The sequence below is a fragment of the Myxocyprinus asiaticus genome, chromosome 47 (assembly GCF_019703515.2).
Source record: "Myxocyprinus asiaticus isolate MX2 ecotype Aquarium Trade chromosome 47, UBuf_Myxa_2, whole genome shotgun sequence".
Classification (NCBI taxonomy): domain Eukaryota; kingdom Metazoa; phylum Chordata; class Actinopteri; order Cypriniformes; family Catostomidae; genus Myxocyprinus; species Myxocyprinus asiaticus.
Window position 1 is genome coordinate 5164885 of NC_059390.1, and position 25952 is coordinate 5190836.

Genomic DNA, 25952 nt, shown 5'->3' on the forward strand with positions numbered 1-25952 from the left:
GACTTATCGTTGCAGGCCACTAAAGTCACTGCACAGGCCATTGGCAAATCAATGTACAATCTGGTGGCCCTGGATTGTCACATCTGGCTGACCCTCACAGAAATGTGTGACATGGAAAAAGCTGCCCTTTTGATGCTGTGGTGTCTACAGCTGGCCTGTTTGGCAGCTCTGTGGATGGGTTTGCTGAGCACTACGTCACGGCTCAGCAAGACTCGCAGGTTATGAGACATTTTATGCCAAACCGGAGTGGTACTTCATCCCAACCGGCTCGCTCCCGCTCTGTCTCGGGCCAGCGCCCGGTTAAAAACCCCATGCCTGCTGCATCTGTGCCGCCATAAGTCACCATCGAGCTGCCGGTAAAGCCGTGCAAGCTGTGGCCCAAACGTAGGCAGCCGCCACAGCGCGAGTCCCGCGCCAATGGGAAACCCCCCTCCCCACACACAGCAAAAGCACTCCTGACGAGCACAGCCCTATGAAGCGGAGTGCAGAGCTCGCCATTCCTTCTGGACCTGTCCCAAAGAAGGCTCGATTAGAGACACACAATGCTGTTCCCCTGTTCCCCACTGCTGTTCACTGAGAAAGGAATATTGTTGTTCAGAATATTATTCAAAATGTTGCTTCTGTGTCTCACATTCAAATAAAGAATGTAAAAAAAGAGTACAGTGCTCGTTGCACATGCGCGAGATGCTCGCACTTTCTCAATAAAGAGTTCTTTTACACTTCAAAGCCCACACATTGTGCACAACCGCTTCCTAATGGTCGATAGATCTGAAAGACGCATACTTTCATGTACAAATTGTATACGTTCGAGAGAACCGTGTTTCAATTCAAAGTCCTGCCCTTCGGATTGTCCCTGGCTCCTGGCACGTTCACAATGTGCATCGATGCGGTACTCGCCCCTCTGAAACTGAGCGGCCTGCGCATTTTGAATTACCTCGATGATTGGCTATTAGTGGCCCAATCAGAGGCTCTGTTATGCCAGCACAGGGACTTATTGCTACACTTCCACTGATGCTGCCTCAAAAAGCATTGGGGCTCATGGCGGCAGCATCCACCATCATTTCATTAGATCTTTTACACATGACACCTCTTCAGTACTGGCTCAAGCACAGTGTGCCGCGGAATGCCTGGTGCCAAGGACGCATGCGCAACACTATATCTCGCCGCTGTCTAGCTGCTATAGCACCTTGGACAGCTCCTGCTTTCTACCAGCAAGGTCATGCTGGGGCAGGTTTTCAGATGGAAAGTGGTGACCACTGACACTTCCAACAAAGGTTGGGGTGCATTGTGCGATGGACGCCTGGCCTTCAGCACATGGACAGGTGCGAGGAGGGTGTGGCACATCAACTGCCTGGAGCTGTCATCTGTTTTCCTACCATTGAAGGCTTTTCAATCCGAAATAGTGAATTATCATGTTTTGATTTGCTAGGACAACACGACAGTTGTAGCGTACATAAACCGCCAAGGCGGAATTCGTTCCCTGCCAATGATGAGACTGATGCGTCGTCTCCTCCTCCTCAAGCGCAGGGCACAATCTGGCATCCCCAGCACAAGCTGTTGAACCTGCATGTGTGGCCCCTGAACGGAGTGTGCTAAATGTGCCAGAACTGACTCAGTCGGTTATGAACACCATTTTACAGGCTAGAGCAGTGACTATGAGACGCCTTTAAATCAAATCAAAATCGAATCCTTTTATTGTCACTCAACCATATACACAAGTACAACAGTGGGTGAAAGTCTTGGGTGCGGTTCCAAGCAACATAGCAGTATGACAATTACAATAAACATCTGATTTACACAAAACACAGTTTACACATCTGTTACACAACACAATATACACCTAATAATATACAATATACAGTATACACAAAATAAGAAGATAGTCTACCAAAAAATAAATAATAATAATAATATACAATATACAGTATACACAAAATAAGAAGACTGTATACCATGTAATCAGTGGAAATAAATATGAGGTGTTGTGTTGACATTCAGCTGTCGGTTGATAGTCAGTTGCCAGTGTGTTATTAAGAGAAGTATAAAATGTGAGTCCAGTCTGAGGCTAATAAAGTGCGGTGCTGATATATGTATCACGATCGATCAAGAGTTCAAAAGTCTGATTGCTTGTGGGAAGAAGCTGTCATGAAGTCGGCTGGTGCATGTCCTGATGCTGCGGTACTGCCTGCCTGATGGTAGCAGTGAGAGCAGCCCATGGCTCGGGTGGCTGGAGTCTCTGATGATCCTCCTAGCTTTTTTCACACACCGCCTGGTATAGATGTCCTGGAGGGAGGGAAGCTCACCTCCGATGATGTGTCTGGCAGTTTGCACCACCCTTTGCAGGGCTTTGCGGTTGAGGGCGGTGCTGTTGCCGTACCAGGCAGTGATGCAGCCAGTCAGGATGCTCTCTACAGTGCTGGTGAACCATGTGTGGATGTGGTGGTTCATTCCAAACTTCCTCAGCCATCTCAGAAAGAAGAGGCACTGGTGAGCCTTCTTCACAATGGCCTCAGTGTGGACAGACCATGTGAGTTCCTCAGTGTTGTGGACACCAAGGAACTTGAAGCTGCTGACTCTCTCCACCGGTGCTCCATTGATGGTGATGGGGCTGTGTTCTCTGTCTTTTCTTCTGAAGTCCACCACAAGCTCCTTTTTCTTGCTGACGTTGAGGGAGATGTTGTGCTCCTGACACCAGTGTGTCAGAGTGTGCACCTCCTCTCTGTAGGCTGTTTCATCATTGTCAGTGATCAGACCTACCACCATTGTATCATCAGAAACTTAATGATGGCATTGCAGCTATGTGATGCCACACAGTCATGTGCGTACAGGGAATACAGGAGTGGGCTGAGAACACAGCCCTGTGGCGCTCCAGTGTTGAGGGTCAGTGATGAGGAGATGTTGCTGCCCATTCTAACCACCTGGCGTCTGCTTGACAGGATGTCCCGGAACCAGCTGCACAGCGAGCTGTTTAAGCCCAGAGCCTGGAGTTTCTCATCAAGCTTGGAGGGCACTATGGTGTTGAATGCTGAGCTGTAGTCTACAAACAGCATTCTCACATATGTGTTCCTTTTTTCCAGGTGGGAGAGAGCAGTGTGTAGTGTAGATGCAATAGCATCATCAGTGGAGCGGTTGTTTGCGGTATGCAAACTGCAGTGAGTCCAGTGAGGTGGGCAGCACAGAGCAGATATTAGTCTCTCAAAGCATTTGCTGATGATTGGGGTCAGAGCAACAGGACGCCAGTCATTTAAGCAAATGATTTTGGATTGCTTTGATACAAGCACAATGGTGGACGTTTTAAAGCATGTGGGGACTACAGACAAGGAGAGGGTTACACACGCTACAGAGACGGAAAGTGAACTAACCTCTGTAGCTTCGGCTGCGAGAGCTCTCTCCACGAGGGCGGTGTTATTTCCCTCGAAACGAGCATAAAAAGTATTTAGCTCATCTGGGAGACAGGTAGTGGTGTTCACGGTGGAGTTTTTATTCCCTTTGAAGTCCATGATGATATTAATTCGCTGCCACATGCTTCTAGAGTCAGTGGTGTTGAACTGTCCTTCAATCTTGTCCCTGTACTGGTGTTTGGCTGCTCTGATAGTTTTGCGGAGGACATAACTGGTTTGTTTATGCTCCTCCGCATTCCCGGAATTAAAAGCGGAGGTCCACGCATTAAGTGCCGCCTGAACATCGCTATTAATCCATGGTTTCTGGTTAGGGTATATCCGTATGTTTTTGGTTGGTACAACATCATCTATGCACTTCCTGATGAAACATGTTACGCTATCAGCGTAGACCTCGATGTTGTCATCAGAGGCGGACCGGAACATCTCCCAGTCCACGTGATCAAAACAGTCTTGTAGCATAGAATCTGATTGGTCCGACCAGCACTGGATCATTCTGAGGGCGGGTGCTTCCTGTTTCAGTTTCTGCCTGTAAGTGGGCAGAAGCAGAATGGAAGAGTGGTCCGATTTGCCAAATGGTGGGTGGGGGAGGGATTTGTAGCCATCCCGGAAGGGAGAGTAGCAATGGTCCAAAACCCGGTCCCCTCGTGTGTTGAAACTGATGTGTTGGTCACAATGAACGTGGCCTCAGGGTGCGCGGTTTCCTGCTTGCTTATACTCCCATACAGTTCCTTGAGTGCCCGGTCTGTGTCGGCTTGTGGCGGGATGTACCCAGCTGTGATAATGACCACTGTGAATTCCCTTGGTAGCCAGAATGGTCGACACAGAAGCATGAGAAATTCCAGATCAGGAGAGCAGAAATACTTGATAGAATGTACGTTCCTCTGATGACACCAGGATTTGTTGATCATAAAACATACACCACCACTTCTGCTTTTACCTGAGAGGTCTTTCACTCTGTCCGCTTGGTGCACGGAGAACCCCATGGGTTCGATGGCAGAGTCTGGAATCTCCGCAGACACCCAAGTTTCTGTTAGGCAGATAATCCAGCAGTCCCTCATCTCTTGTTGGAAAGAGATCCGTGCTCTCAGCTCGCAGAGCTTGCTGTCCAGAGACGGAACATTTGCTGGTAGAATACTGGGAAGCGGGGGTCAAATTGCATGACATCTTAGTCTGATGAGAACACTGGCTCTCCTTCCCCATTTCCGGCTACGTTTCTGTGGCCGGGCTGCCCAGACAAAGGGCTCCGCTGGTGTGTTTGTAAACAGTGGGTCGGCATTGAGGTACTTAAAGTCCGGTTTTCGGTGTGCTATTGCAGAACCAATGTCCAAAAGTGTTTGTCTATCGTAGACAATAAGGCAGACAACATCCAAGACAAAAATATATAAGAATTTTGGACAAAACAAACAAAAAACTGTAACATTGGGTCAGAGCTTGCAATGCAGCAGCCATACTCGGTGCCATCTTGAGCAAGATGACGCTGAAATGGAATGTGTTCATTAATTGGTGCTTTTCATGTGGCAAGGACACAGTGAACTGCCCCGTACCTGAAATTCTTACATTTCTTCAAGAGCGATTGGACCCAGGGTTCACTCCGTCAACACTCAAAGTTGATGTAGCGACTATCTCTGCATATCATGCACCTGAAGCCAGCACCTCTACAGGCAAAAATGATTTAATCATAAAGTTCCTTAGGGGAGCGAGCTGGCTAAATCCCCCTCGCCCGACTACAGTCCCAACTTGGGACCTTACTTTGGTCCTAAAAGCGTTTGCGGGGCCCCCCTTGGAGCCTCTGGACTCTGTTGAATTGCGTGTGCTTTCTCTTAGGACTGCATTACTGCTGGCTCCTGCCTCAGTAAAACATGTCTGTGATTTGCAAGCATTGTCAGTCGACCATTCATGTCTGGAGTTTGGTCCAGGTCTTTCAAAAGCCACCATCAAACCCAGAAAAGACTATGTGCCTAAGGTTTTATCCACGCCTTTCAGAGCTCAGGTGGTTCACCTTCAGGCCTTTTTCCATCCTCCATTTAATTCAGATGAGGGACAGTCCTTGCATTTGTTATGCCCTGTGCGAGCAATACACACATACGTTGAGTGCGCCCGCCAGTTCAGACTGTCTTACCAGCTCTTTGTGTGCTATGGAGGATGCACAAAAGGAATGCCATCTCCAAGCAAAGACTTTCTCACTGGATCGTTGATGCGATCGCCCTGGCTTACGAGTCGCAGGATGCAAATTGCCCAGTTGGTGTTAAAGCACACTCAACTAGAGGCATAGCCTCTTCATGGGCATGGATGAATTGTGTGTCCTTACAAGACATATGTTTTGCAGTAGATTGGTCTTCTTAAAACACATTTGCGAGGTTTTGCAGCCTAGACTTAATGTCTCTCTCTTTGCAAGTCCTCTCTGTCTAGAGCACTTGCTATTTCATTGGCCAAACATAAATTTATGCCCCCTTTTTAAGTACAGGCTCCTCCATCATTTTACACAACCACCTGCGTTCAAACCGTTGTAATTTCCCATAAAGTCACAAGCACTTTTATTGTAAATAAAACTTCCTTCCTGACTGGATTTGTGTAGGGGTTAATTCATACTATATGACTATAGTTCATATATCCATTCTAAATTCTCCCCTCCTGGCTCACCATGAATGTTATTCACTTGCGGCATACTCATTTCAGTCACCGTCCCACAGGGAGGGTTATGTCATGTAGTGCGGCATGATGGGATTCTGTTCCCCATATGCGTCAGCTTGACGCCATGTCGAGTGAATTGTAATCGTAAGGGAATGTCTCGGTTACGTATGTAACCTCAGTTCCCTGAGATGAAGGGAACGAGACATTGCGTAAGCTGGCCGCACTACAGACTCAGAGTTTTTTGAGGTGCGAGCTGTGCTCTTTATCCCTCAGTCAGAAAATACTGAGAAATGGTGTTTTAGCACCCGCTTATATACCGGACAGCTTTGCACCTAAAAGGCCAGGGCTTAAACACCATGGCAATCTTAGAATTGGCATTATTGTACAAGGGCTTCCACTAGGGTCGTTGGAAAAGGAATTTCCCATATGTGTCAGCTTGACGCAATGTCTTGTTCCCTTCATCTCAGGGAACCAAGGTTACATACGTAACCGAGATGTTTTCTTCAGTATGATGTGGATGGATACCACGGCACAGCTGCTCTCCTGTTGAGAATGCCATTTGTGCGCTGTTTAATATTAAGCATTCGCTGATGCTGCTGATGTCATGTGTGAGTAATTCTCTCCTGGATTTCAATGGCTCTACTCAGCTGTCATCTATATGCCGTCTAAACCCATGTTAATAAGAATCGAATTGAAAGGGTATGAAACCGCAGTAAATCCAGTTATGTGGTCTGTGACATCCCCACCTTGCTCAGAGCCTCTTAGTATGAATATATCCTTTGTAACAATTATACTGTAAGGAGAGATGGAGACTGATTGTTTATGTGTGTGCATCTTTGCTAGGGAGAGAAAATGCAATTTCCCAACATGAATGCATTTAAGAGGCTGACTTAAATGCAAATGTAAAGCACCAGCACATTTGTACACTATAAAACTGTTAATCTGCAATTGCTACCTTAGGGAACTATTTCTACCTGATCTAACCTAATGTTCTGGTGTAACCTAATGTTTTCAGGTTGATGCAGTGATGTTAAACAATTTGTTTAAATAATCAGCAGCCAGTTTAATCAAGTCATACTCATTTGATTGCTTTAACCATTTAACTTCTGCTCTGTAAAAGGCAGTTTAAAATTCTAAATTTTATTAATCAAAGCATCTACTTGTCCTCAGGGAAATGAGCGAGGAAGTCACAGGCCGTTGAATCCAATCTGAGGTCAGCTGAACTGATGTACAGCAGATGTTAGGTTGTGTCATATAATCTGTCTGAACATGAGAGCTAATGACAGCTTTTGATCTGGTTTTGCTCTGTTATTGAACAGACGTGGAATCCGTGTGAATAATTTCGCTGGGTGGCTCGGCCACTGTTTAAGCGATGCAACCGTAATTATATGTGAAGTTAAAAAATACATCATTATGATTCTGACAACATAAGCCCTATGAACTATTTGAAAGCTACTTTTCATACAGTATGTGGTAAAATATCATTCAGTCCACATCTACATGAATATAGATGTGAAGGTTTGTTTCAGGCCCTGCAATTTCCTGTTGACATCACTGATGTTGATAATTAGGACTCTAAATGCTGGACTGCTGAATTACAGGGTCTTTTGTATTGATTTAAGATTTCTTTGCTAATTACACTGTCACTGTTTCGCAAGGTGCGTGAGCATTTAAAGAGTTGATGACTGAATGCAGGAGAGCATGCAACCCACTCAGCTACAAATGTCATGACTTTTCATTTTAATGCTAGGCAATGCATTTCTCTTTAGATCAACCTGCTCTGCAGACTGACGGCTGTCACTCAACTTCAATCTAGGCTACTCTGTTAATGTAGTATTACAATTAATTTTAAAGTGCAATTTTAGCCCATGCAACAAGGGGGATTTTTACCACAAATACAATCCTTCTATTTATTGGACAGTTATTGAAAAATGTTTGATTTAATCACCTTGAACAAAATTAAAAAGGACAATAAGTTTCAAAATAAATGTGATAATAATAATTGTAGCCCAATTGTACCCTACACCTGATAGCAACTCACTTTACAACTTGCTTTTGGCACCACTAATGGGATTCAACTCATTGCACTTTGATGGCATGAACTGAGTTGTAATATAATGAAAATCTAAAAAACAATATCTATATCATTAATGTTATATTGTCATATTAATAAAATGTATTTTAAAAATAAACTAAGGGAAATCAGTAGCTTTTTTATTTTGTATTTTATTGCATTTATACACATACAGAAAAACAAAATTGTACTGCAGTGAAGAAAATTACAAACATATTGAGAGGGAAAAAAGAGAATACATAAATAAATAAAGAGAGAAAAAAAGGAAGGTTAATACAAGAGATTGATAAATACAAAATGATAAGTACAAATAAAGAACAGCAAATATATGTGTTGCAAATATATAGATATAGATATACAGTGAACAAAGAGCAATAAATATATGTACTGTATGTGTATATTACTTTTAGAAACTGTTGAACAAATAAAAGGTAGGTATATGGTACAACTTTAGCAAATACATTTTTGTATATGTATTTATATATCAACAATGTGATATATATATATATATATATATATATATATATATATATATATATATATATATATATATATATATATATATATATATATATAAAATATGTATAGAGATGTAATAATAAGGAGAAAAAATGATGTATATATTGGCTTTGCAGTAAACAGGGGGTGATATATATGTGATGTGGAATACGAAGAAAGTTTTGGACAATTCTATATTTACTGCTAGCTCCAAGCTACCGTGCGTGGCAGTGATCCAGGGCACACGCCACCCCCCCGCCACGAGGGTCCAGAAACCCGTCCCCAGCTGCAACACCATGGCCCCCCACTCCACACACTGTGCCCCTGCAGCAGCCCACACCCAGATAAAAGGCCATGATTCCTGCTTTTCAGGAATAAGCTCTGCCTCTCAGGTCCCTTCAGTTGGTGTGGCCATCACCATTGCTACCTGGGTGAAATGTAATCTGGGAGCCCCCATTTACTGGTGTCCTCAGATGTTTTGCCTTGGGGTTTCTTTAATTGTTGGGAGCACAACTTCTTTCCAGGGTCACTGCAACCAGTGTGGCCAACACCATTGCCACCTGGGGGAGAGTTATCTCTTTGAGCTCTGATGTATTTAGCTCACGTATTTCCATTTATACAGCCGAGGTGTTACAAGGTTTGTGTTCACAGGATGGGAACATAATAGGGCAGGTTCACTGTTCTATAATATATACATAAGTGGGCAGGCCATCTACTTCTGGCAGATTTAGGTTGTTAAGTGAAAATAGATATGAAATTTAAAGCAGGGCTCCACCACCCCGACCGCAGCCGGAACACACACGCCCCATACCAACACCATGCACAGCAGTCCGAGGTCATCAATAAAGAATACCGCCCAGTAATTGTGAGGTTATAATTGGGTGGGTCATGGGGTAGAAGTGAACTTGAAATGTCTATATCTATATCTGTGGGTCATTAATAATTCAGCTAAAATTCTTGGAGGTTAGAAGTAATGGTGAATTGTAAGTTTCATAGAGTTTATAAGTTGGAGCCAATCTGTAGTATAAGTATTTTGTGGTGAATTATGTGGTATACATCCGGCCTCTTTTTGTGCATGAGCTTGAAAATGACATACCCAAAGTAAAACTCTTCCAGTTCTTGAACCCTTTGGTCTACAAACACAAACTTGGGCTCATTTGAAAGTAGACACTTGTAGTAGACATTTGTTATTCAAGAGTAAAAATGTATCATTGTAGTATAAAATATTAGTTAGAGCTATTCAAATATTTTGAATAATGACCGCAAATATTATTTATAATATATATATATATATATATATATATATATATATATATATATATATATATATATATATATATATTTAAATATGCAAGACTATGCGCAGTGCCCCCAAAACACATCTGATACAAAGCCACATGTCTGTTGAAGGTCTGACACAATTTTGAAGTCGATATGACCAAAATTCTTTGTTCCATAATGATTTATGTAAGTGTACTTCCAAAAAAAAGGCCACTTTTTTCTATCGCCAATAGACAACATGTAGTAACTCCGTAAACCAATGATCAAAGTGGTTCAAAACACACAATTTGTTTATGATTCAATGTAAAAAATATCACACAAACCAAAATATACATGAAGATATCATTTTTTTTATTATTATTATTGTTTGGGAATATATTATAATGCATTCCATATATATTTATGCGTTTTATAAACAATGTGAAAAGAACATTACAATTTGAAATGTTGCAGTGGAAATAAACTTACTTACAATAAAGATGCTTCTGTTAATTTTTTCGCCATAAAAATGTAAATTGACGTCATTTTTCAGAGCTTTTGCTCTGCCATTCACCCAGGGTGTTTAGCCACTGCCTCAAGCCGGGGAGCCTCGCTCTCCCTGACTTCGATCACCGTCAGTAAAGCCTGGAGCACACCTGCTCCCAATGCAAATTGAGCGAAAAGCAGTGGGAAAATAATGACAATGCAAAAGTCAATGCATTGGGAGCACGTGTGCTCCGGAGTCTAACTCACGGTGAGCGAAGCCGGGGAGGGTGGCTCATCTCGGCTTGAATGACATGTCCGAGCCCCCTGAATGTGCAGTTGAACTGGGGGTTTGACTAATAGTAATAATAAACTAATAATGGGCAAACAAGGAGGTGGGGTATGACGTAAGACAGAGAGACACGCGGCGATACAGAAACAAAACAAAGCCACGTGCTCTCACAAGACATCAAAACACCCGAATGACATGAGTGCACATCGCCAGGACAATACACGCCCATGCCAACAGACAAACAAGACGAGAGAATGCGTAGCAACGCCAAACAAAGCGATGCCACGCATTCTCGCACTAAACTAAACATGAGCGTACATCGCGACAGGCGACAAAAACAAGACAGGACAGCTATACGAGAGTTCGGACACACACACACCCGACACCTTAGACCGAAATGAAGGAAGCTCAAAACAACACGAAGACAGCTCGCGACCCGGGCTCGCAACGCGAGCGTGACAGGAGGTGCGTTTGCAGAGACAGACAAACTATTGCCCTGAGTGCATGCTGCCAAGATGACATAAACGCGATGCACCCACGTCAATAACAGACAAACATGGAGCACGAGTGTCCGGATCCCGACACGGACCGAAACCGAACCACACAACCCAATCTCATGAAAAGTCGTACATAATTTACGAGTTGGCTATTTCGTATGGTCTCGCACGATGTTTTCGCTTAAACTCGTACGACTTCATCACGTGCAAATTCCCAGATGTCTACTGCGGAAGTAAGCGTGAGTTCCGCACACCAGGCGTTAAGGACATACTTATTAATATTATGCCCATACCCAAACCTCTTATCTAAACTTAACCAATCAGTAGAGTGTGTAAACATGATAGGAAGCTGTTGTGTGTGACAGAAGCATGTAATTGTTGCGTAGTAGATGGAAACGATGTCCAGCGACGTCATTGGCTGTAGTGAAATTTGTAGGAATTCAAATGAGTGCAGTGGCAGGATACCAAAAGAATTAGCCAAATTTAGAAAAGTCGTACGAATCCAGACGATTTTGCCGTGAGAGTGTGTTGGAACCAGACAGGATGTCAGGATCCAGTCACCTTGCTCCCGACATGAAACAAGACAGGCCGAAGAGCGCATGGCAGGGAATACAACTGAAACAGTGTGCTCACACAAAGGCAGACAACGAAACACAAGACGATGATGCCACTTTCCTGTCAGACAAAAACCCAGACTGACAGAGTGACAGGGCTGTTACAGTAAGAGTTGTGGCTATTGTAATATTCCTAAAACAGCTATGTTTTCTAATTGATTTGTCTAAAAATGGCAAGTCAGTGAAATATCTTTACATTCACTATTTTCTATTTGAAGCCATTGCTGATCAGAATGTGATTGGCTAAGTAATCTAATCTAAAATTGGCTTCTAATCTAATGTAATCTAATTTAATCTAATCTAATCTAATCTAATCAGTAGTTAATTATTTCATGTGCATGAGGAGGCCTGTATTGGTGTAATGAATGTTATGTTTTAATGGCATGATTTTGATACTTAAAGGAATAGTTCACCCCAAAATTTTAATTCTTTCATCATTACTCTCCCTTACGCCCTCTCAAACTCGAATGACTTTCTGTCTCCTGCAGAACACAAACTAAGATATTTTAACGGAGATATGATGTGTTTTTGTCCAAACAATGCAAGTCCTTTTTAAGGCTTAAAAATGTTGGGCCCCATTGACTTGCATTGTGTGTTCAAAAACACCCCATATCTCCATCACAATATCTTAATCGTTTGTGTTATGTCATACGAGTTTGAGACGGCATAAAGGTGCGTAAATAGTGAGAGAATTTTGGGGTGAACAATTCCTAAAAATGTTGGTTGAGTAATATTGTTGCTGAAACTGAAATTATTTGTCTACACATTCCAAATGACATAAAAAGCGGCGGCCTCACGGAAGAAAAGAACATCCCTCTGCCGACGAATGATATGATCGGCACGCATTTAAGGAGCGCAATATTCTGGAATCGGCTCGCAGTGTAAACTTCCTACACAAACAGCCAGGGGTGACAGACAGGGGTGCCATTGCTCTCCGGTGACAACTGGACTGTTTTTACACCATCCTGCTAAATAAGGCAGCAGGGCTGTCAGACATATGACCACCGTCCCGATTTGGGCGCTGCAAGAGTGCCCATCGCATCCCATGATAGCGAACAAGCCGTCCAATAAGGCTCAGCATGCGACCCCCATTTCACATGTGGAGTGACAGCAGCGTCCCATCATCAGTTCAGCGGTGTTTGCGGCGCGGGACACTTCTGATCGCTTGCAACTCTCTCTCTCTCTCTCTCTCTCTCTCTCTCTCTCTCTCTCTCTCTCTCTCTCTCTCTCTCTCTCTCCCCCTCCCCTGATATGATGTCATGTAAGGATGAGGGTGCCTGCTGAGGTGAAATAGGGATTTTGGCGAGTGGCATTCTCCACGACCCGAAGCTTCGGATCTGCAAAACATGGTCATCACCACCTTCTCCACCACCACAAGTAGTGTCGCGCTGTCTCCCCGTTCTCCTGCTTCTCTCAGCTCGGGCCACCGACTCGAAATCCTGACCTGCCTCGCTAAAATAAGCCTGCACCACCATGCCGAAGAAATTAAAACTAGAAGAGTGGTATTTTTAGTGCCATTCATTTTGACCACGTGCCTCGAAGGTAAACCGGATGGCCATTGCGCAAAGGTTCCTCATCAGTATGTCCTGCGAGGCCAACGCGCAACACTGGCCAAGGACTGTTGTTCTGCTCTTGGGATTGCTCCTTGTTGGGATCGTGTCCTCCAATCCGCTTCCAAGTAGGACTAATAGTACAACTTTATTGGAGAAGCGATGGGAGAGCCTCTTCTCCCGCTCCGTGCTGGGAATCTCTGGAGAGAAACCAGAGGCGAACTGGGAGAATGACTATTTGCTGGGGATCAAACGAGTGCGGAGGTTGTACTGTAATGTAGGCATCGGGTTTCATCTTCAGGTCCTCCCTGATAACAGGATAAGCGGGGTTCATAATGAGAACCAGTACAGTGAGTTCATCAATCCATCCATTCAGGAATGACATGCAATAATTAACGGCACATAACCTGAGCAGGGCGCTCCATTGCAATGAGCTTTATTCTTTATATGTAACACTCACAGAGTCAAGTGTCTTTTAACGCAAAGACAAATCTATTAAAAACACAGTATCCCTTAGTGCTAAATAACTGTCCTGGGCTTCAACATGTCATGAATGCTAGGACGGATATAGAAGCCAACTTATTTTTACACCGGCTCCTTCTGCGGCCCAGAAACGTTTAGAACATGCATGCCTGAAAGTGTGGGTGATGTTCATCATTTGGAAGATGCGAATGAATAATAAGCCTAATGTTGTGCGCATCCACCAGCAGAGGTTCCACCCACCGCATACCTTTTGTTCTTGATGTTCGTTTTTTGGAGCACCCGGAGCCGCTTGGTTTTGTGTAACATGGTTGTTCTGTTTGATCAGGTCTCATTGAGATTTCCACTGTGGCCAGAGGGGTGGTTAGCCTGTACGGTGTGAAAAGCAAGCTGTTTGTCGCAATGAATAGCCGAGGAAGGTTGTATGGAACGGTAGGTGTGCGCCACTGCATGTGTTTTCTTTCATTCCTGCTTCCTCTGAAGTCAGTGGAATGAACAAGGCTGTGCATCATCCTGTGCATGCATTGTGTGTGAAACAGGCGATGTTTCTCAAGATAAGTGGTCCTTTGTTCATTTAAAAGTAATTGATGATCCTTGCATTTGGCACGCGAGGCTGCCGCGCAACTAATAACAGGGTTACAATGGCACTACCGCACGTGCATGGAGAGCATGGAAGTGCCTGGCATTTAATTATTCATACGTTATAAATATAATGCGCTCTGGTTTGTTGAACCATGACATTTGCCACAGCTGTAATGCTATTGCATGGCTATCGCATATTATTATTAAATGCATTATCGGGCGCTTTAGATTCCAGGCACAGTGCCAAAGACCAGCGGCTTGCGAGCACGGGCAAACGATTACTCTAACAACTTACATTTAGCCTATTAACAAACGCCTCGCTCTGTTTCAGTATCTGAGGGAGTAGGAGCATCATGGCATAACAGAAGCAAAATATAACACATTTGTCTGAAATGCGCAATATTAATAAACTTGCCTTGCCTGTTTTATACAAAGTTGCTTTCTTCAGAGCATCTTTAATAGGCAAAATTCAAATAAATGTGTTTTAACTTGTTTTTCAGTATTGGTCAATCTTTTTGTTAGTTTTTTGTATAATATTAACGATAACTACTGAGAAATACCAATAATGTATATTTAATTTTTATATAACGTATGTACACATTGTTGTTAATTATCAGTAATAGAAGTGTTTATTAGTTTAATAATTAGTAGCTAGAACGCATAATGTTAATAAGTGTAATTTGCATAACATGGATACTGTAACAATGTTACCAAAGATTTTAAAGGTACAGTATATAAATAATACAATTGAACATAGCAGTCTTGGCAGAAGTTTCAAGATAGGTGTGATAAGTGAAGTGCAAAATTTACTGGTCCATCGGGGCCAATGGGCAGGTAACAGCTCTAACCAAAAACTGCAAGAAGTTCCAAAACCATCTCCTGGAGAAGAACTGATAAAGTAGACTTCAGAGCAGAAAATCTGAGGTAATTCTAGCAGGGATCACAATTTTTAATGAACAGACTTTCTGAGAGCTTATTAGGCCTTTATATCCATTTTAATAAGTCAATGGTTTTCTGGTGGTCAAGTTGAATCGGACAAACCTGAACATATCTTGTAATTTTCCACATTTGCTCAATATGTTGCCTGTTTACCAGGCATTATAAAACCAGGCCATAAAACTCATAATTTCAAGAGGCTATTTGAAGCAATTATTTGTGCAATTGTCAGGGCTTCAATAGTAAGCAAAAAATAAAAAAATAAAAAAGATTTGTCATGTGACCTTCATACCTAAATTAACTGGTTTTATTCAGGTCAAAAATATTATTTAATATGAATATTTATTCACCTGACTATACAACATTACACCATAGGGTCAGATCAGATTACATACTGTAGATACAACTACTGCATGCTTTCATTTTTTACAATGTATCACTCAAATTATGAATGTCAAATTTATGTTTAAAACAATGCTGTTGTAAATACACTAACCTCAACAGAACGAACTGGTTTACTTGTTTGTCGTTCTATTGGGAAAACGAATGCTGGTATTCACATATCCTCTCTGGTCCTCCTTTTAGGCTACTTTTAAAGATGAATGCAAGTTCAAGGAGACCCTGCTGCCAAATAACTACAATGCCTACGAGTCCTCTGTTTACAAGGGATTCTATGTCGCTCTCAGCAAACATGGCCGAGTGAAGAGAGGCAACAAGGCCACCACGGCCATGAAGGTCACCCACTTCCTCCCTCGAATATGAGCAGACTCACATAATAATTCTTTATTTGCACTGGTCTCCCAAGAGATCTTGAAACCAACATATGGACATGTGACTATACGAGGAACTGCAAGAATGTCCCAATAGTACTTATTCTTTTTTATATGTATATTTGGATTGGTCAGCTTTTTATTAGAATCTCAGAATATGCTGCTTATGTATTTTATTTATATATTATCATTTATGGATGTGGAGGCTCAACTAGCCTTTCTTTCCGTAGTCAGGTGCTTGCCAAGAATGAAACTGACTCTGGGGTGGATGACTAAAGTCCTCCTTGGCTTTTTACAGTAAAATGACATTTTTATTACCTCAAAGAGCTACCTAGATGGTTTCAAAGTGCGCACGAAGTTACACAGTGATGAATGCTTTTTTATTTTTAGTTCTGAGCCGAGCATAATAAGACCTTATTTTTTATTTATTAATTTTTTTTTTTACCTTTAACAGGTTTTTTTTTCTGTTTTCTCATGCTGTGAGATTGTGTGAGCACTTAACAGAAAGTAGATCTCTCTTGCTGCATGTTGTGCTGAGGTGCCTTGGCATTCCCAAACGCCGCCCCTTTAACATGCATGCTCCAAACGCCCCAGGGCGTCAGAAATAGGGCTGATATGTTAGCCAGGGCCCCGCGGGGACTGTCCCACGAGGGCCCCGGAGAGGGGAGAGGGGGGAAGGGTGTGCATCTCTGTTTTATTTTATTTTTCTCTAATTAGAGAACACCGTGTCTCACTTTGAGCTCGTACGAGACTCGAGAGTGACTCACGAACAATAATCCAAAAGCTGCACTGTCATCTTTGTAGCTCAGCATCAATTGGTTGTCTATTAAGGGGCTCAGAAATGAGGTGAAACATTATCTTTTCGCCCCGTAAGAGCTTTGAGGCTGTAGGTTTTATTTTCTTATGGTTTTGCAATCAACATGAGTCTTTTTATAAAGAGCAAAGAAAAAAATACATGAGATAACTATAGGGGAACTGAAGCAAGTGCACACTAAAAATTATTCTGCCCACAAACTTAGACATGGCTGGTTAAAATATATTGCTTATCACAGGTTTGCCTGAACAAAAAGAGCACTTTAAGCTTTAAGCATTGCTGTGAATGGGAAAATCTTCTAAACCAATGAAAATATTCTAAAAACTGCCTGTGCACTGATAAAGTCCAGTAGGACGGAGCTTTATCGCTTGTTTTGAAAGGCAAAATGTGTTTCAGATTGCACACTGCCATCAACGATGGTATCTGATTCAAGGGAATACGTGCAGTATATTTATTTATTTTGGTCTCTGGTGAAAGAGTGAGTTTGTGTGCACCTGTCCATGAGGATGTTTGTGCGTGTATTAGTCCTGGTAGAGAGGGCAGTGTGTCAGGGCTTTTCTTGTTGCTGCAGAGGCACTGCAGTGGCACTCAGCTTTGCTGGCTGTGCTGCTGCTCTATGCAAATGTAATTACAGGGTAGATGCCGTGTGGCATCCAAACTGAGGGACAGTCACTGTTTTTTATGATTTCAGTCCGTCTGCCTTTGTTTGCATCAGTCTCTGTCACCAAATGTTGCCCCACCCTGAGGAGACTTTTCTTAAAACGAAACTGGAAAGGAATGATGCTATTTTAGAAAGAGTTATGGGACAACATAGCCTGGTTGTTAGTTCAATCTGTTTGAAGTATGTGGGTTCTGGGGGGTGGAATACCTGAGCAGAGGCCACACTGCTGACATCTCCTAGTCCTGTAAAAAGCTGCAGTGCACAGAAGCCTTGGAATTCCAGTAGTAGCACATGGGCTCTTTCCGGTTTTCCATCCAACTTTAGTCCAAGGTCATGGCCATGCAAAGACTTAAAGGAATAGTTTATTTAAAAAATGAAAATTCTGTCATTATTTACTCACCCTCTTGTCATTCCAAACCCGTATGCTGTTATTTGCCTGTTACTCGTCTGTCAGGCTCCAAAAAGGACAATAAAACTAGACCATATGAAACTTGTGAAAGCCATTTGGTAGCTTTGTGTGAGGAACAGACTGTTATTTAAAGGGATAGTTCACCCAAAAATGAAAATTCTCTTATGATTTACTACCGTCCTGGCATCCCAAATGTGTATGACTTTCTTTCTTCTGCAGAACACAAATTAAGGTTTTTAGAAGAATTTTTCAGCTCTGTAGGTCCTCACAATGCAATTCTGAAGCACCAAAATCTACATAAAGGCAGCATAAAAGTAATCCATATGACTCCAGTAGTTAAATCCATGTGTTCAGACCTGGTTTTATAGGTGTGGGTGAGAAAGAGATCAATATTTAAGTCATTTTTTTTATCATAAATTCTCCTCTACCCCCAGTAGGGGGTGATATACATGAAGAATGTGATTGATCAAACACAGAAGGATAATGTGAAAGTCAAAGTGAAAGTGAAGATTGACTGAGCAAGAATTTATTGTATTAAAGGACTTAAATATTGATCTGTTTCTTAACCACACCTATCATATTGCTTCTGAAGACATGGATTGCATCACCAGTGTCGTCTGGAGTACTTTTATGATGCCCTTATGTGCTTTTTGGAGCTTCAAAGTTCTGGCCACTATTCACTTGCATTGTATGGACCTACAGAGCTGAGATATTCTTCTATAAATATTTGTCTGTGTTCTGAAGAAGAAAGAAAGTCATTCACATCTGGGATGGCATGAGGGTAAGTAAATGATACTGTAAAATAATTTTCATTTTTGGGTGAACTATTCCTTTAAGTCGTTATTCACTGAAAATCTGCTGCAGGTCTCAAATCTAATTCAATCTGTTGCATTTTTTAATGCAGTCTTTTGACAAGTTGTAATAATTTGTAAGTACGACTTGCCTCGTATGAAAAGTTATGACCTTTAGAGCAACCAATCAACAAACAGAATTTCAAATCGAAACAAAACAGGTATCACATTTTATCTAGCCTCTTATCCAACACTTTATTTTAAGAAAGGAAACATCTGTGAACAAATTTTGGATATTGTTTGTCAATAACCTGTAATACACTTTCCTCGTCTCGTTCCAAACACCAGTGTTTTCTTTCTTCTGTTGTACGCAAAAGTTGTATTATACCAAAAAAGGGTTCCTGTAGCTCAGCTGTTGGAGCACAGGCAGTAGCAGTGCCAGGGTCATGGGTTTGATTCCCAGGAAACACAGACTGATATATAAAAATGTGTACCTTAAATGCTTTAAAAAATTTAAGTATACCTTAAAACTGATATATATAAAAGAAGTATACCTTACATGTCATTTGGATAAAAGCATCTGCCAAATGCGTAATTTAGTTTTTTATCCTATAAAATCGTTAAAAGGTTTAAGGTTTGGAAAAAGGGTTAGACTTTATGGTTTGGTTTAAGTTCAGGGTTAAGCTTAGGAAAAATCATAATAACATTGGTTGTTGGTTTGTTTCTATTTCTCTATAGGCGTAAAAGCCATACGCTTTTGTATGATTTCGCCATCTCTTACTATTATTACAATTTTTGTATATTGTATATTTTTTGTTGTTGCGTTTTTTGTCCTGTTTGGAGCTTGATAGCCATTCACTATAAACTGTTGTTCAAGAGCTGCATGAAGGTTCTCCAAAATTATCCTTGTGTGTTCCACGAAAAAAAGAAAAGCATACAGGTTTGGAACGACATAAGGATGAGTAAATAATTACAGAATTTTGTTGTTTGTGTGAACAATTCCTTTAATCCAGGGTTGAAATGGTCTGGTCTGTGTGCCATCCTGGATCTCTTCTGACAAACTAATTGTGGCTTTGAGATTTTTTCTGTTTTCTCTGTTTCTCTCCTTCCTCTTTGAATAAATATATTTGAATGGAATGACATAGTACTTTAGGGAGAAAAGGGGGCAAATTATTTCTTTCATATGTCTGCCAAGTTGCTTATTCTGTGGTCTTGATTTGTGAAGAAATGTTTCAGTATTGAAAGGCATTCAGGAATTGCTTTTAAATTAGCAAATTTCTCATCAATTATCCTTTGGTGTTATTCTACAGTGCCATCGAGTGCAATATTCAACTGATGTGCCTCAGAATTCAGTGTGAGTCCCAGTGAGACTTGCAAACACATTCATAAGACATATGGAGGTATTTATCATCCAGAATCATTGCTTTTCATAAATAAGTCTGTTTTAAGTATCTTTAATTAGATCGATGAGTGATGGAATATACCAGTCTAAACCAGTTGTAATAATAATGATTTAGGTCAATCTGTTTATCTAATATTTTATTACAGTATGTGTTATAAATTTGAAAATCTTGAGCACTTGTAAAACGTTAGGAAGGGTGGGGAGAAGTGGAGAATGCATGTCTATTGATTTGGCAGACACTTTTATCCAAAGCAACTTAATACAGAGCCAAATAAGCAGTTTCTTACTGTTTACGACAACATTATCCCAGTCTGTGAAGAATGAGTGATGTGCGTGAACATTCGGGAATCGGAGCCATCTCAACTGCTGATGTATGTCACTTGGATTTATAGCAACAGCTGTAAAAATGTTTATTGGGCATAGAATATAGACACCAGTTTCCTGGTAGATTCTGGTACCTCAAGCTCATGAGAAAAACGTATGTGTGCATGCATGACTGCAGGCTGTCACCGTGTCACAGTCTGAGAGTTTTTAAATCTTTGGAGCTCAGAATGGCTTTTGAATGGCTTCCTCTTTTAGGGGTGTGGCATTAATCATTTAGTGTGACTTCTGGTCTGTTTTTCTTTTCACTACCAAACTACCTACAGTACATTTGACTTAAAGGTAAACACAGCTAAAAAGGAAATGACAGTGGTATCCAAATTCAAATATACTTAAGCATTGAACCAGAACCACTGAGCACCTGATAATACCAAAAAAATAACAAATAGTTCTGATTAATTCATTAATACTCATTTCATATCCAAAATATTTTCCTCAAGAATCGTTTTAATAATTAGCTGCAGTGGTCAATCTGCATGTCAGTAATGTTTGTGTGATCCAGAAATTTTGTGGGCTGTGTATTTTCTCTTTGTTTGAAAGTTCTGCACTCTCTTTGAACACATCACTCACCCCCTGCTTTAGTTATGATTTCTTGCAATGATTTTGTGACAGTAGGAAACAAAAACAATCACTGATGCTATGTATGAAAACAGATATATTGGAAAAAATATTTTTTATTTTTATTTTTCTACGTATGTGCTGTGCACAGCAGTTTAATCATATTCATGTTGTTAATAAAACTTTGCCTTTTTTTCCTTTTCTTTATTGTTTTTTCTTTTATTTCACATGTCTGTATATTTGGTTTTCATTTTTCATTATGCTGAAAGTAGCAAGTATAGTGAGGAGCAACCCTGAGCAGTCTTGGTTGGACTCACAGTGTGCCAAGCTTCTACCACTTTTCTAGAAATACATTTCACTCACGATTATGCTGTCAGGATATCACAATCATACAGGATCATTTATACAATATGAAACAGTTAAATAAACTACTTGCAAATAATTCATAAACTTACTCTGTCATGTTTTTTTATTTTTTAGGTTTTTGCTTCTTTCACTCGAGCTGAAAAGTTAATAAATCCAGTCCCCTAAACAAACCTAAGGAGCAACCATTGCATATGACATCCACAGAACAGAATTTATTAATCTTTCATTGTTTAATTAAGGAATATTACTGTCAAACATTTACATTAATGTTCTTGCCAGACTTTCAAGTGCATATATTGTGCCATCTAATCAGGTACAGATAGGAACAGTTAAGAAATCCTTAATATTATCTTATTGGAGCTTGATTTCAATGTTTTTGAAATCTAAATGAGCATGATGATCAATTGATTCATCTATTTAGTTTCATTATGCAATACAAAAAATTAATTAAATGGTTATAGTCATTGTACATTTAGTGGTTCTATAGTTAAATATGAGAAAAAATTACCAAACTATATATTGAACAGACAATTCAGTTTCACCAAATTGAAATGATGAAAATAGAATAATTTAAAATATTAAATATAAAATATTAAAAATAATAAATGTATCTTTATACACACACACACACACACACACACACACACACACACACACTATATATATATATATATATATATATATATATATATATATACATTTGATATAAATTATGTACAAATATATAAGTTATATATAAAGAATATAATATTTTGTAAGAATAAAGAATAAGTATTGGCCATAGGATACATTAAAACATTGAATTTACGATTTAAAATCAGATGCAAAAACTACACACTTGTGCGTTCATTATTATTATTATTATTATTATTATTATTATTATTATTATTATTTTAGTGTTCAAAGTTATTGAGAGCCCCCTAGCCACTGGGGGTTGCGTCAGGAAGGGCATCCGGCATATAACCTGTGCCAAGTCAAATATGCGGACCACGGATTGTCCGCTGTGGAGACCCCTAACGGGAGCAGCCAAAAGAAGAAGAAGAAGAAAAGTTATTATGCCTATTGTCTGAAATGAATGAGGCACAAGCTCCCTCTGCTGTTCAACATGAGGGAGTTCAAAATGTATTCATGTTGTCCGTTTAGAACAGGGGTGGGGTATCTTTTTCCCATAAAGGGCCATTTGAGTATTTCCGAAATTATTCGCGTGCTATACAATTGCTTTTTCTGATTTTCCGTTATGTGCTCATGCACCAATAAAAAACACTAACAGGTCTGTATATTATACAATATGTTGTGTTGTTATCATTTAAAATTATTTTTAATCATTATATATATATATATATATATATATATATATATATATATATATATATATATATATATATATATATATATATATATTTTTTTTTTTTTTTTTTTTACAGTTAATTGAATCAAGGCCATATTTGCTTTTAAATTATTTCTCAAATGGTCTCGCGGGCCTTATACGGCCCTGAGGCCTTACGTTACCCACCCCTGGTTTAGAACGAAAGCGACAAATGAGCATGCCAACAAGTTCCTTAATAAGGGATTATCCTAAATATAAAATTGAAAAAAATAAAATAAAAAAAAACATTAAATAATGAACCTAAAGTGGTCTTTCTATTCCAAGTTGTGTGAAAGAAGACACTGTAAGAAGCCTGGAGTCTGGACACATAAAAAGTCACATTTATGCAAAATTGACAGTACCAATTATGGTTTACCGGTCAATTACCTTCATAACAAATAGAAGGTGGACACTCACATCATCTGGCTCCGGGGGCGAGTCAGTGTTGCGTAAAGGATGGCAGCGAGGAGTGGCGCAGGATGAGTTTAAATAGCTGCGCGCACAAACTTTACCACAACACAACTTCTTCATTTTTCCAAACTGATTTTATGCGCGCTGTGAAGATGCGTTGCGCACTTTCCAACCTGCAAAGGCTGCACTCCTCCCTTTTTGTGCTGTGGCTCACTGCCCTCCAGGGATTCAGTCCGGCAGATGCTGCTCCCAATCCTTCTCCCCTTCTGGGCTCCAACTGGGGGAACCCGCGGAGATTCATCCACCTTCAGACCACTTCAGACTTGAACAACTTCTACTTGGAGATCAGCCCGAATGGACATGTGCGCAAAACTACAAACCGAGGATCCTACAGTGAGTACCCTGCAGTTTTTATTAAAAGGGTGATGCCAGGATGATATTTAGGGGATATTTGGTACATAAAATCAAATAACGTTCTTCATGTTTTTTTTGTTTAATCCACTTTGCATTATTTTTAACAGGTGTAATTTTATTGAAAGCAGAGAGCAGAGATTGTCTTGCAATATTTGGGGTCAAAAGTAACCGATTTTTGTGTATGGACGCAGGAGGGACTCTTTTCACATCTGTAAGTACCTTTTCGTCCGGTCAAAAAAATTAATTTGAGTTTAATTTAAAGGCATAGTTCACCCCAAAATTATAATTGTCTCATCATTTACTCACTCTTATGCCATCTCAAGTATGACTTGCTTTCTTCTACGGAACACAAACAAAGATATTTTAAATGATGTGTTGTGATATTCAGTATGTTTTTTTTTTAATATATAATACAAGTCAATGGGGTCCAAAAAGCTTAAGAGCTAAAAAACAAAAAAGATATTAAGGCAGTATTACAGTAATCCATGCAACTCGAATGGTTTAATCAATGTCTTCTGAAGTGATACGACACCCCACGTTTTGGCTGAGCAACAAGTGAACCAGCTTCTCTTATTATCTCTTATTAAAAAAGTATGATTTTTGTGTGAACTATCCCTTTAAACACACGGTATTTCCTCAAAAGGGGCTCCATTACTTTTTTTGTTGCACTATCATAAATAGTAAAAAATTCTGTTGGGTCACACTTTACATTGATAAAGTTACTGTGCAAATGCATTGTGCACATAATACAGTATGGTATATGTTAGTTCCATGCATAAGATCATATTTTATATACTTTTATAATACTTTTTACTGTTTTTAATGATCTGTACACTAATTTGTAAAAAAACTTGTTCTTTTCAGACGGTCTGTAATAAGGCAGACTGTCTTTTTCATCACAAACTTTTGGAAAACCATCACGACGTGTACTACTCCACCAAGAATGGCGTACTGTTGAACCTGGATGGGGCAAAACAGGTGTTTACAGCCGGCGAAAATCTCCCTCAGTCGTCTCTATTTTTATCAGAAAAGAACACGGTTCCACTGGAGCGCCTTCAGCACCGGGAGAGGAGAAACCGGCAGGTGAATCCATCAGACCCGCTGAATGCGCTCCGGTACGGAGAAGCGTCCGACTCGAGAGCGGCTCAAGAGGACGATGGAGACTTTGACTTCGAGCCATCAGAGCGTCGCAACATCTCCAGAGAAACTCTCGTTTCTCCTTCCGACGATGACCCTTGGGATCTTCTTCATGAAACGAGCCCCAGCAGCCCTCGGATCTCAGGAAATGTTGGATAAAGTTAATCATCCTCCATGGAGTGACTGTGGACCCGTCGCTGCTTTGCACAAAATAGGCATGAAAGTTAAAGAGAGTGGCATTAGAATATTTTCCATCATAAATAATAGTTTTTAAGGACTTTCATATCTTCAAACCGAATCTGCATACCACCAAACCTGAACAACTAACTTTAAAAATAATATATATCAATATGGACTAAATTTTAGTGATGGACCCTGTAAACATATATATATATAATACTTTTTTTTTTTTTTTTTTTTAGATCATTTGTTTTAGATGTTTATAATTTTTTTCACCTGCCATCCTGAATTTTGTTTCTGGTGCTGGACACCACCTGTGGACAACAATTATCAACCAAAAAAGTATTTATTTATTTAATTACAAATGTTTATTTATGGTATTTATATGGATGCTCTGAGCGCTTGGTGTGCAGGAAAATTGTACATTACCCTCTTTTTTTGTGCTTGTTTTAAATAATAAAAATAAATGAAAGATTGCTTATTGTTTAAAGAAAATATATGTTCTTTTATTTCTTTGTCTCATTCCTTTGTCAAGTGAAGTTTATTTTAAAGCACATTGAAAAACAATGATGAACCAAAGTGCTCTAGCAAGAAATCCAAATGTAATAATAAAGCGTAAAAGTAATAACAGATATGTTAATGAAAATCACACTTTAATTAATAATTAAAATTACAGAAATAATAAAAGACAAGAAACTAAAGAAACACAAACTTGTCAGTGAACCTTGGTTTCATCTCTTTAGTTTATCACAGTGTTTCGCTGTGGGCTGCTGCCCTGTTGTGACTAGACTGGACTGGTTTGTTTGAAAGGAAACTGTTTCTTGGTTTAACTTCCTCATCCCTGACTCCTGTCATTAGAGGTGAATAATGAACACTGAGAATCAATCTGCAACATCAATCTGGTCTCCAAGCTAAGAATAAACCTTTCCACATTCTACTTTTTCCCCCATCTCAAAGGCAACACTCTCAGGTTATTTTTGGAAGGAAGGAAGGG

General features: G+C 40.3%; 2 protein-coding genes across 2 annotated transcripts; both read left to right on the top strand.

Annotated features, from left to right (window-relative positions):
* The first annotated feature begins 13301 nt into the window (after positions 1-13301).
* Positions 13302-21976, top strand: fgf6b (fibroblast growth factor 6b). Its single transcript, XM_051691542.1, has 3 exons — positions 13302-13650; positions 14109-14212; positions 15884-21976. Exons 1-3 carry the CDS (start codon positions 13302-13304, stop codon positions 16058-16060), a joined length of 630 nt encoding a protein of 209 aa, XP_051547502.1. The 3' UTR covers positions 16061-21976.
* Positions 21977-22970: 994 nt separating this feature from the next.
* fgf23 (fibroblast growth factor 23) lies at positions 22971-24957 on the top strand. Its single transcript, XM_051690996.1, has 3 exons — positions 22971-23620; positions 23749-23852; positions 24506-24957. The coding sequence occupies exons 1-3, from the start codon at positions 23296-23298 to the stop codon at positions 24935-24937; spliced, it is 861 nt and encodes a 286-aa protein (XP_051546956.1). The 5' UTR covers positions 22971-23295; the 3' UTR covers positions 24938-24957.
* Positions 24958-25952: the final 995 nt, after the last annotated feature.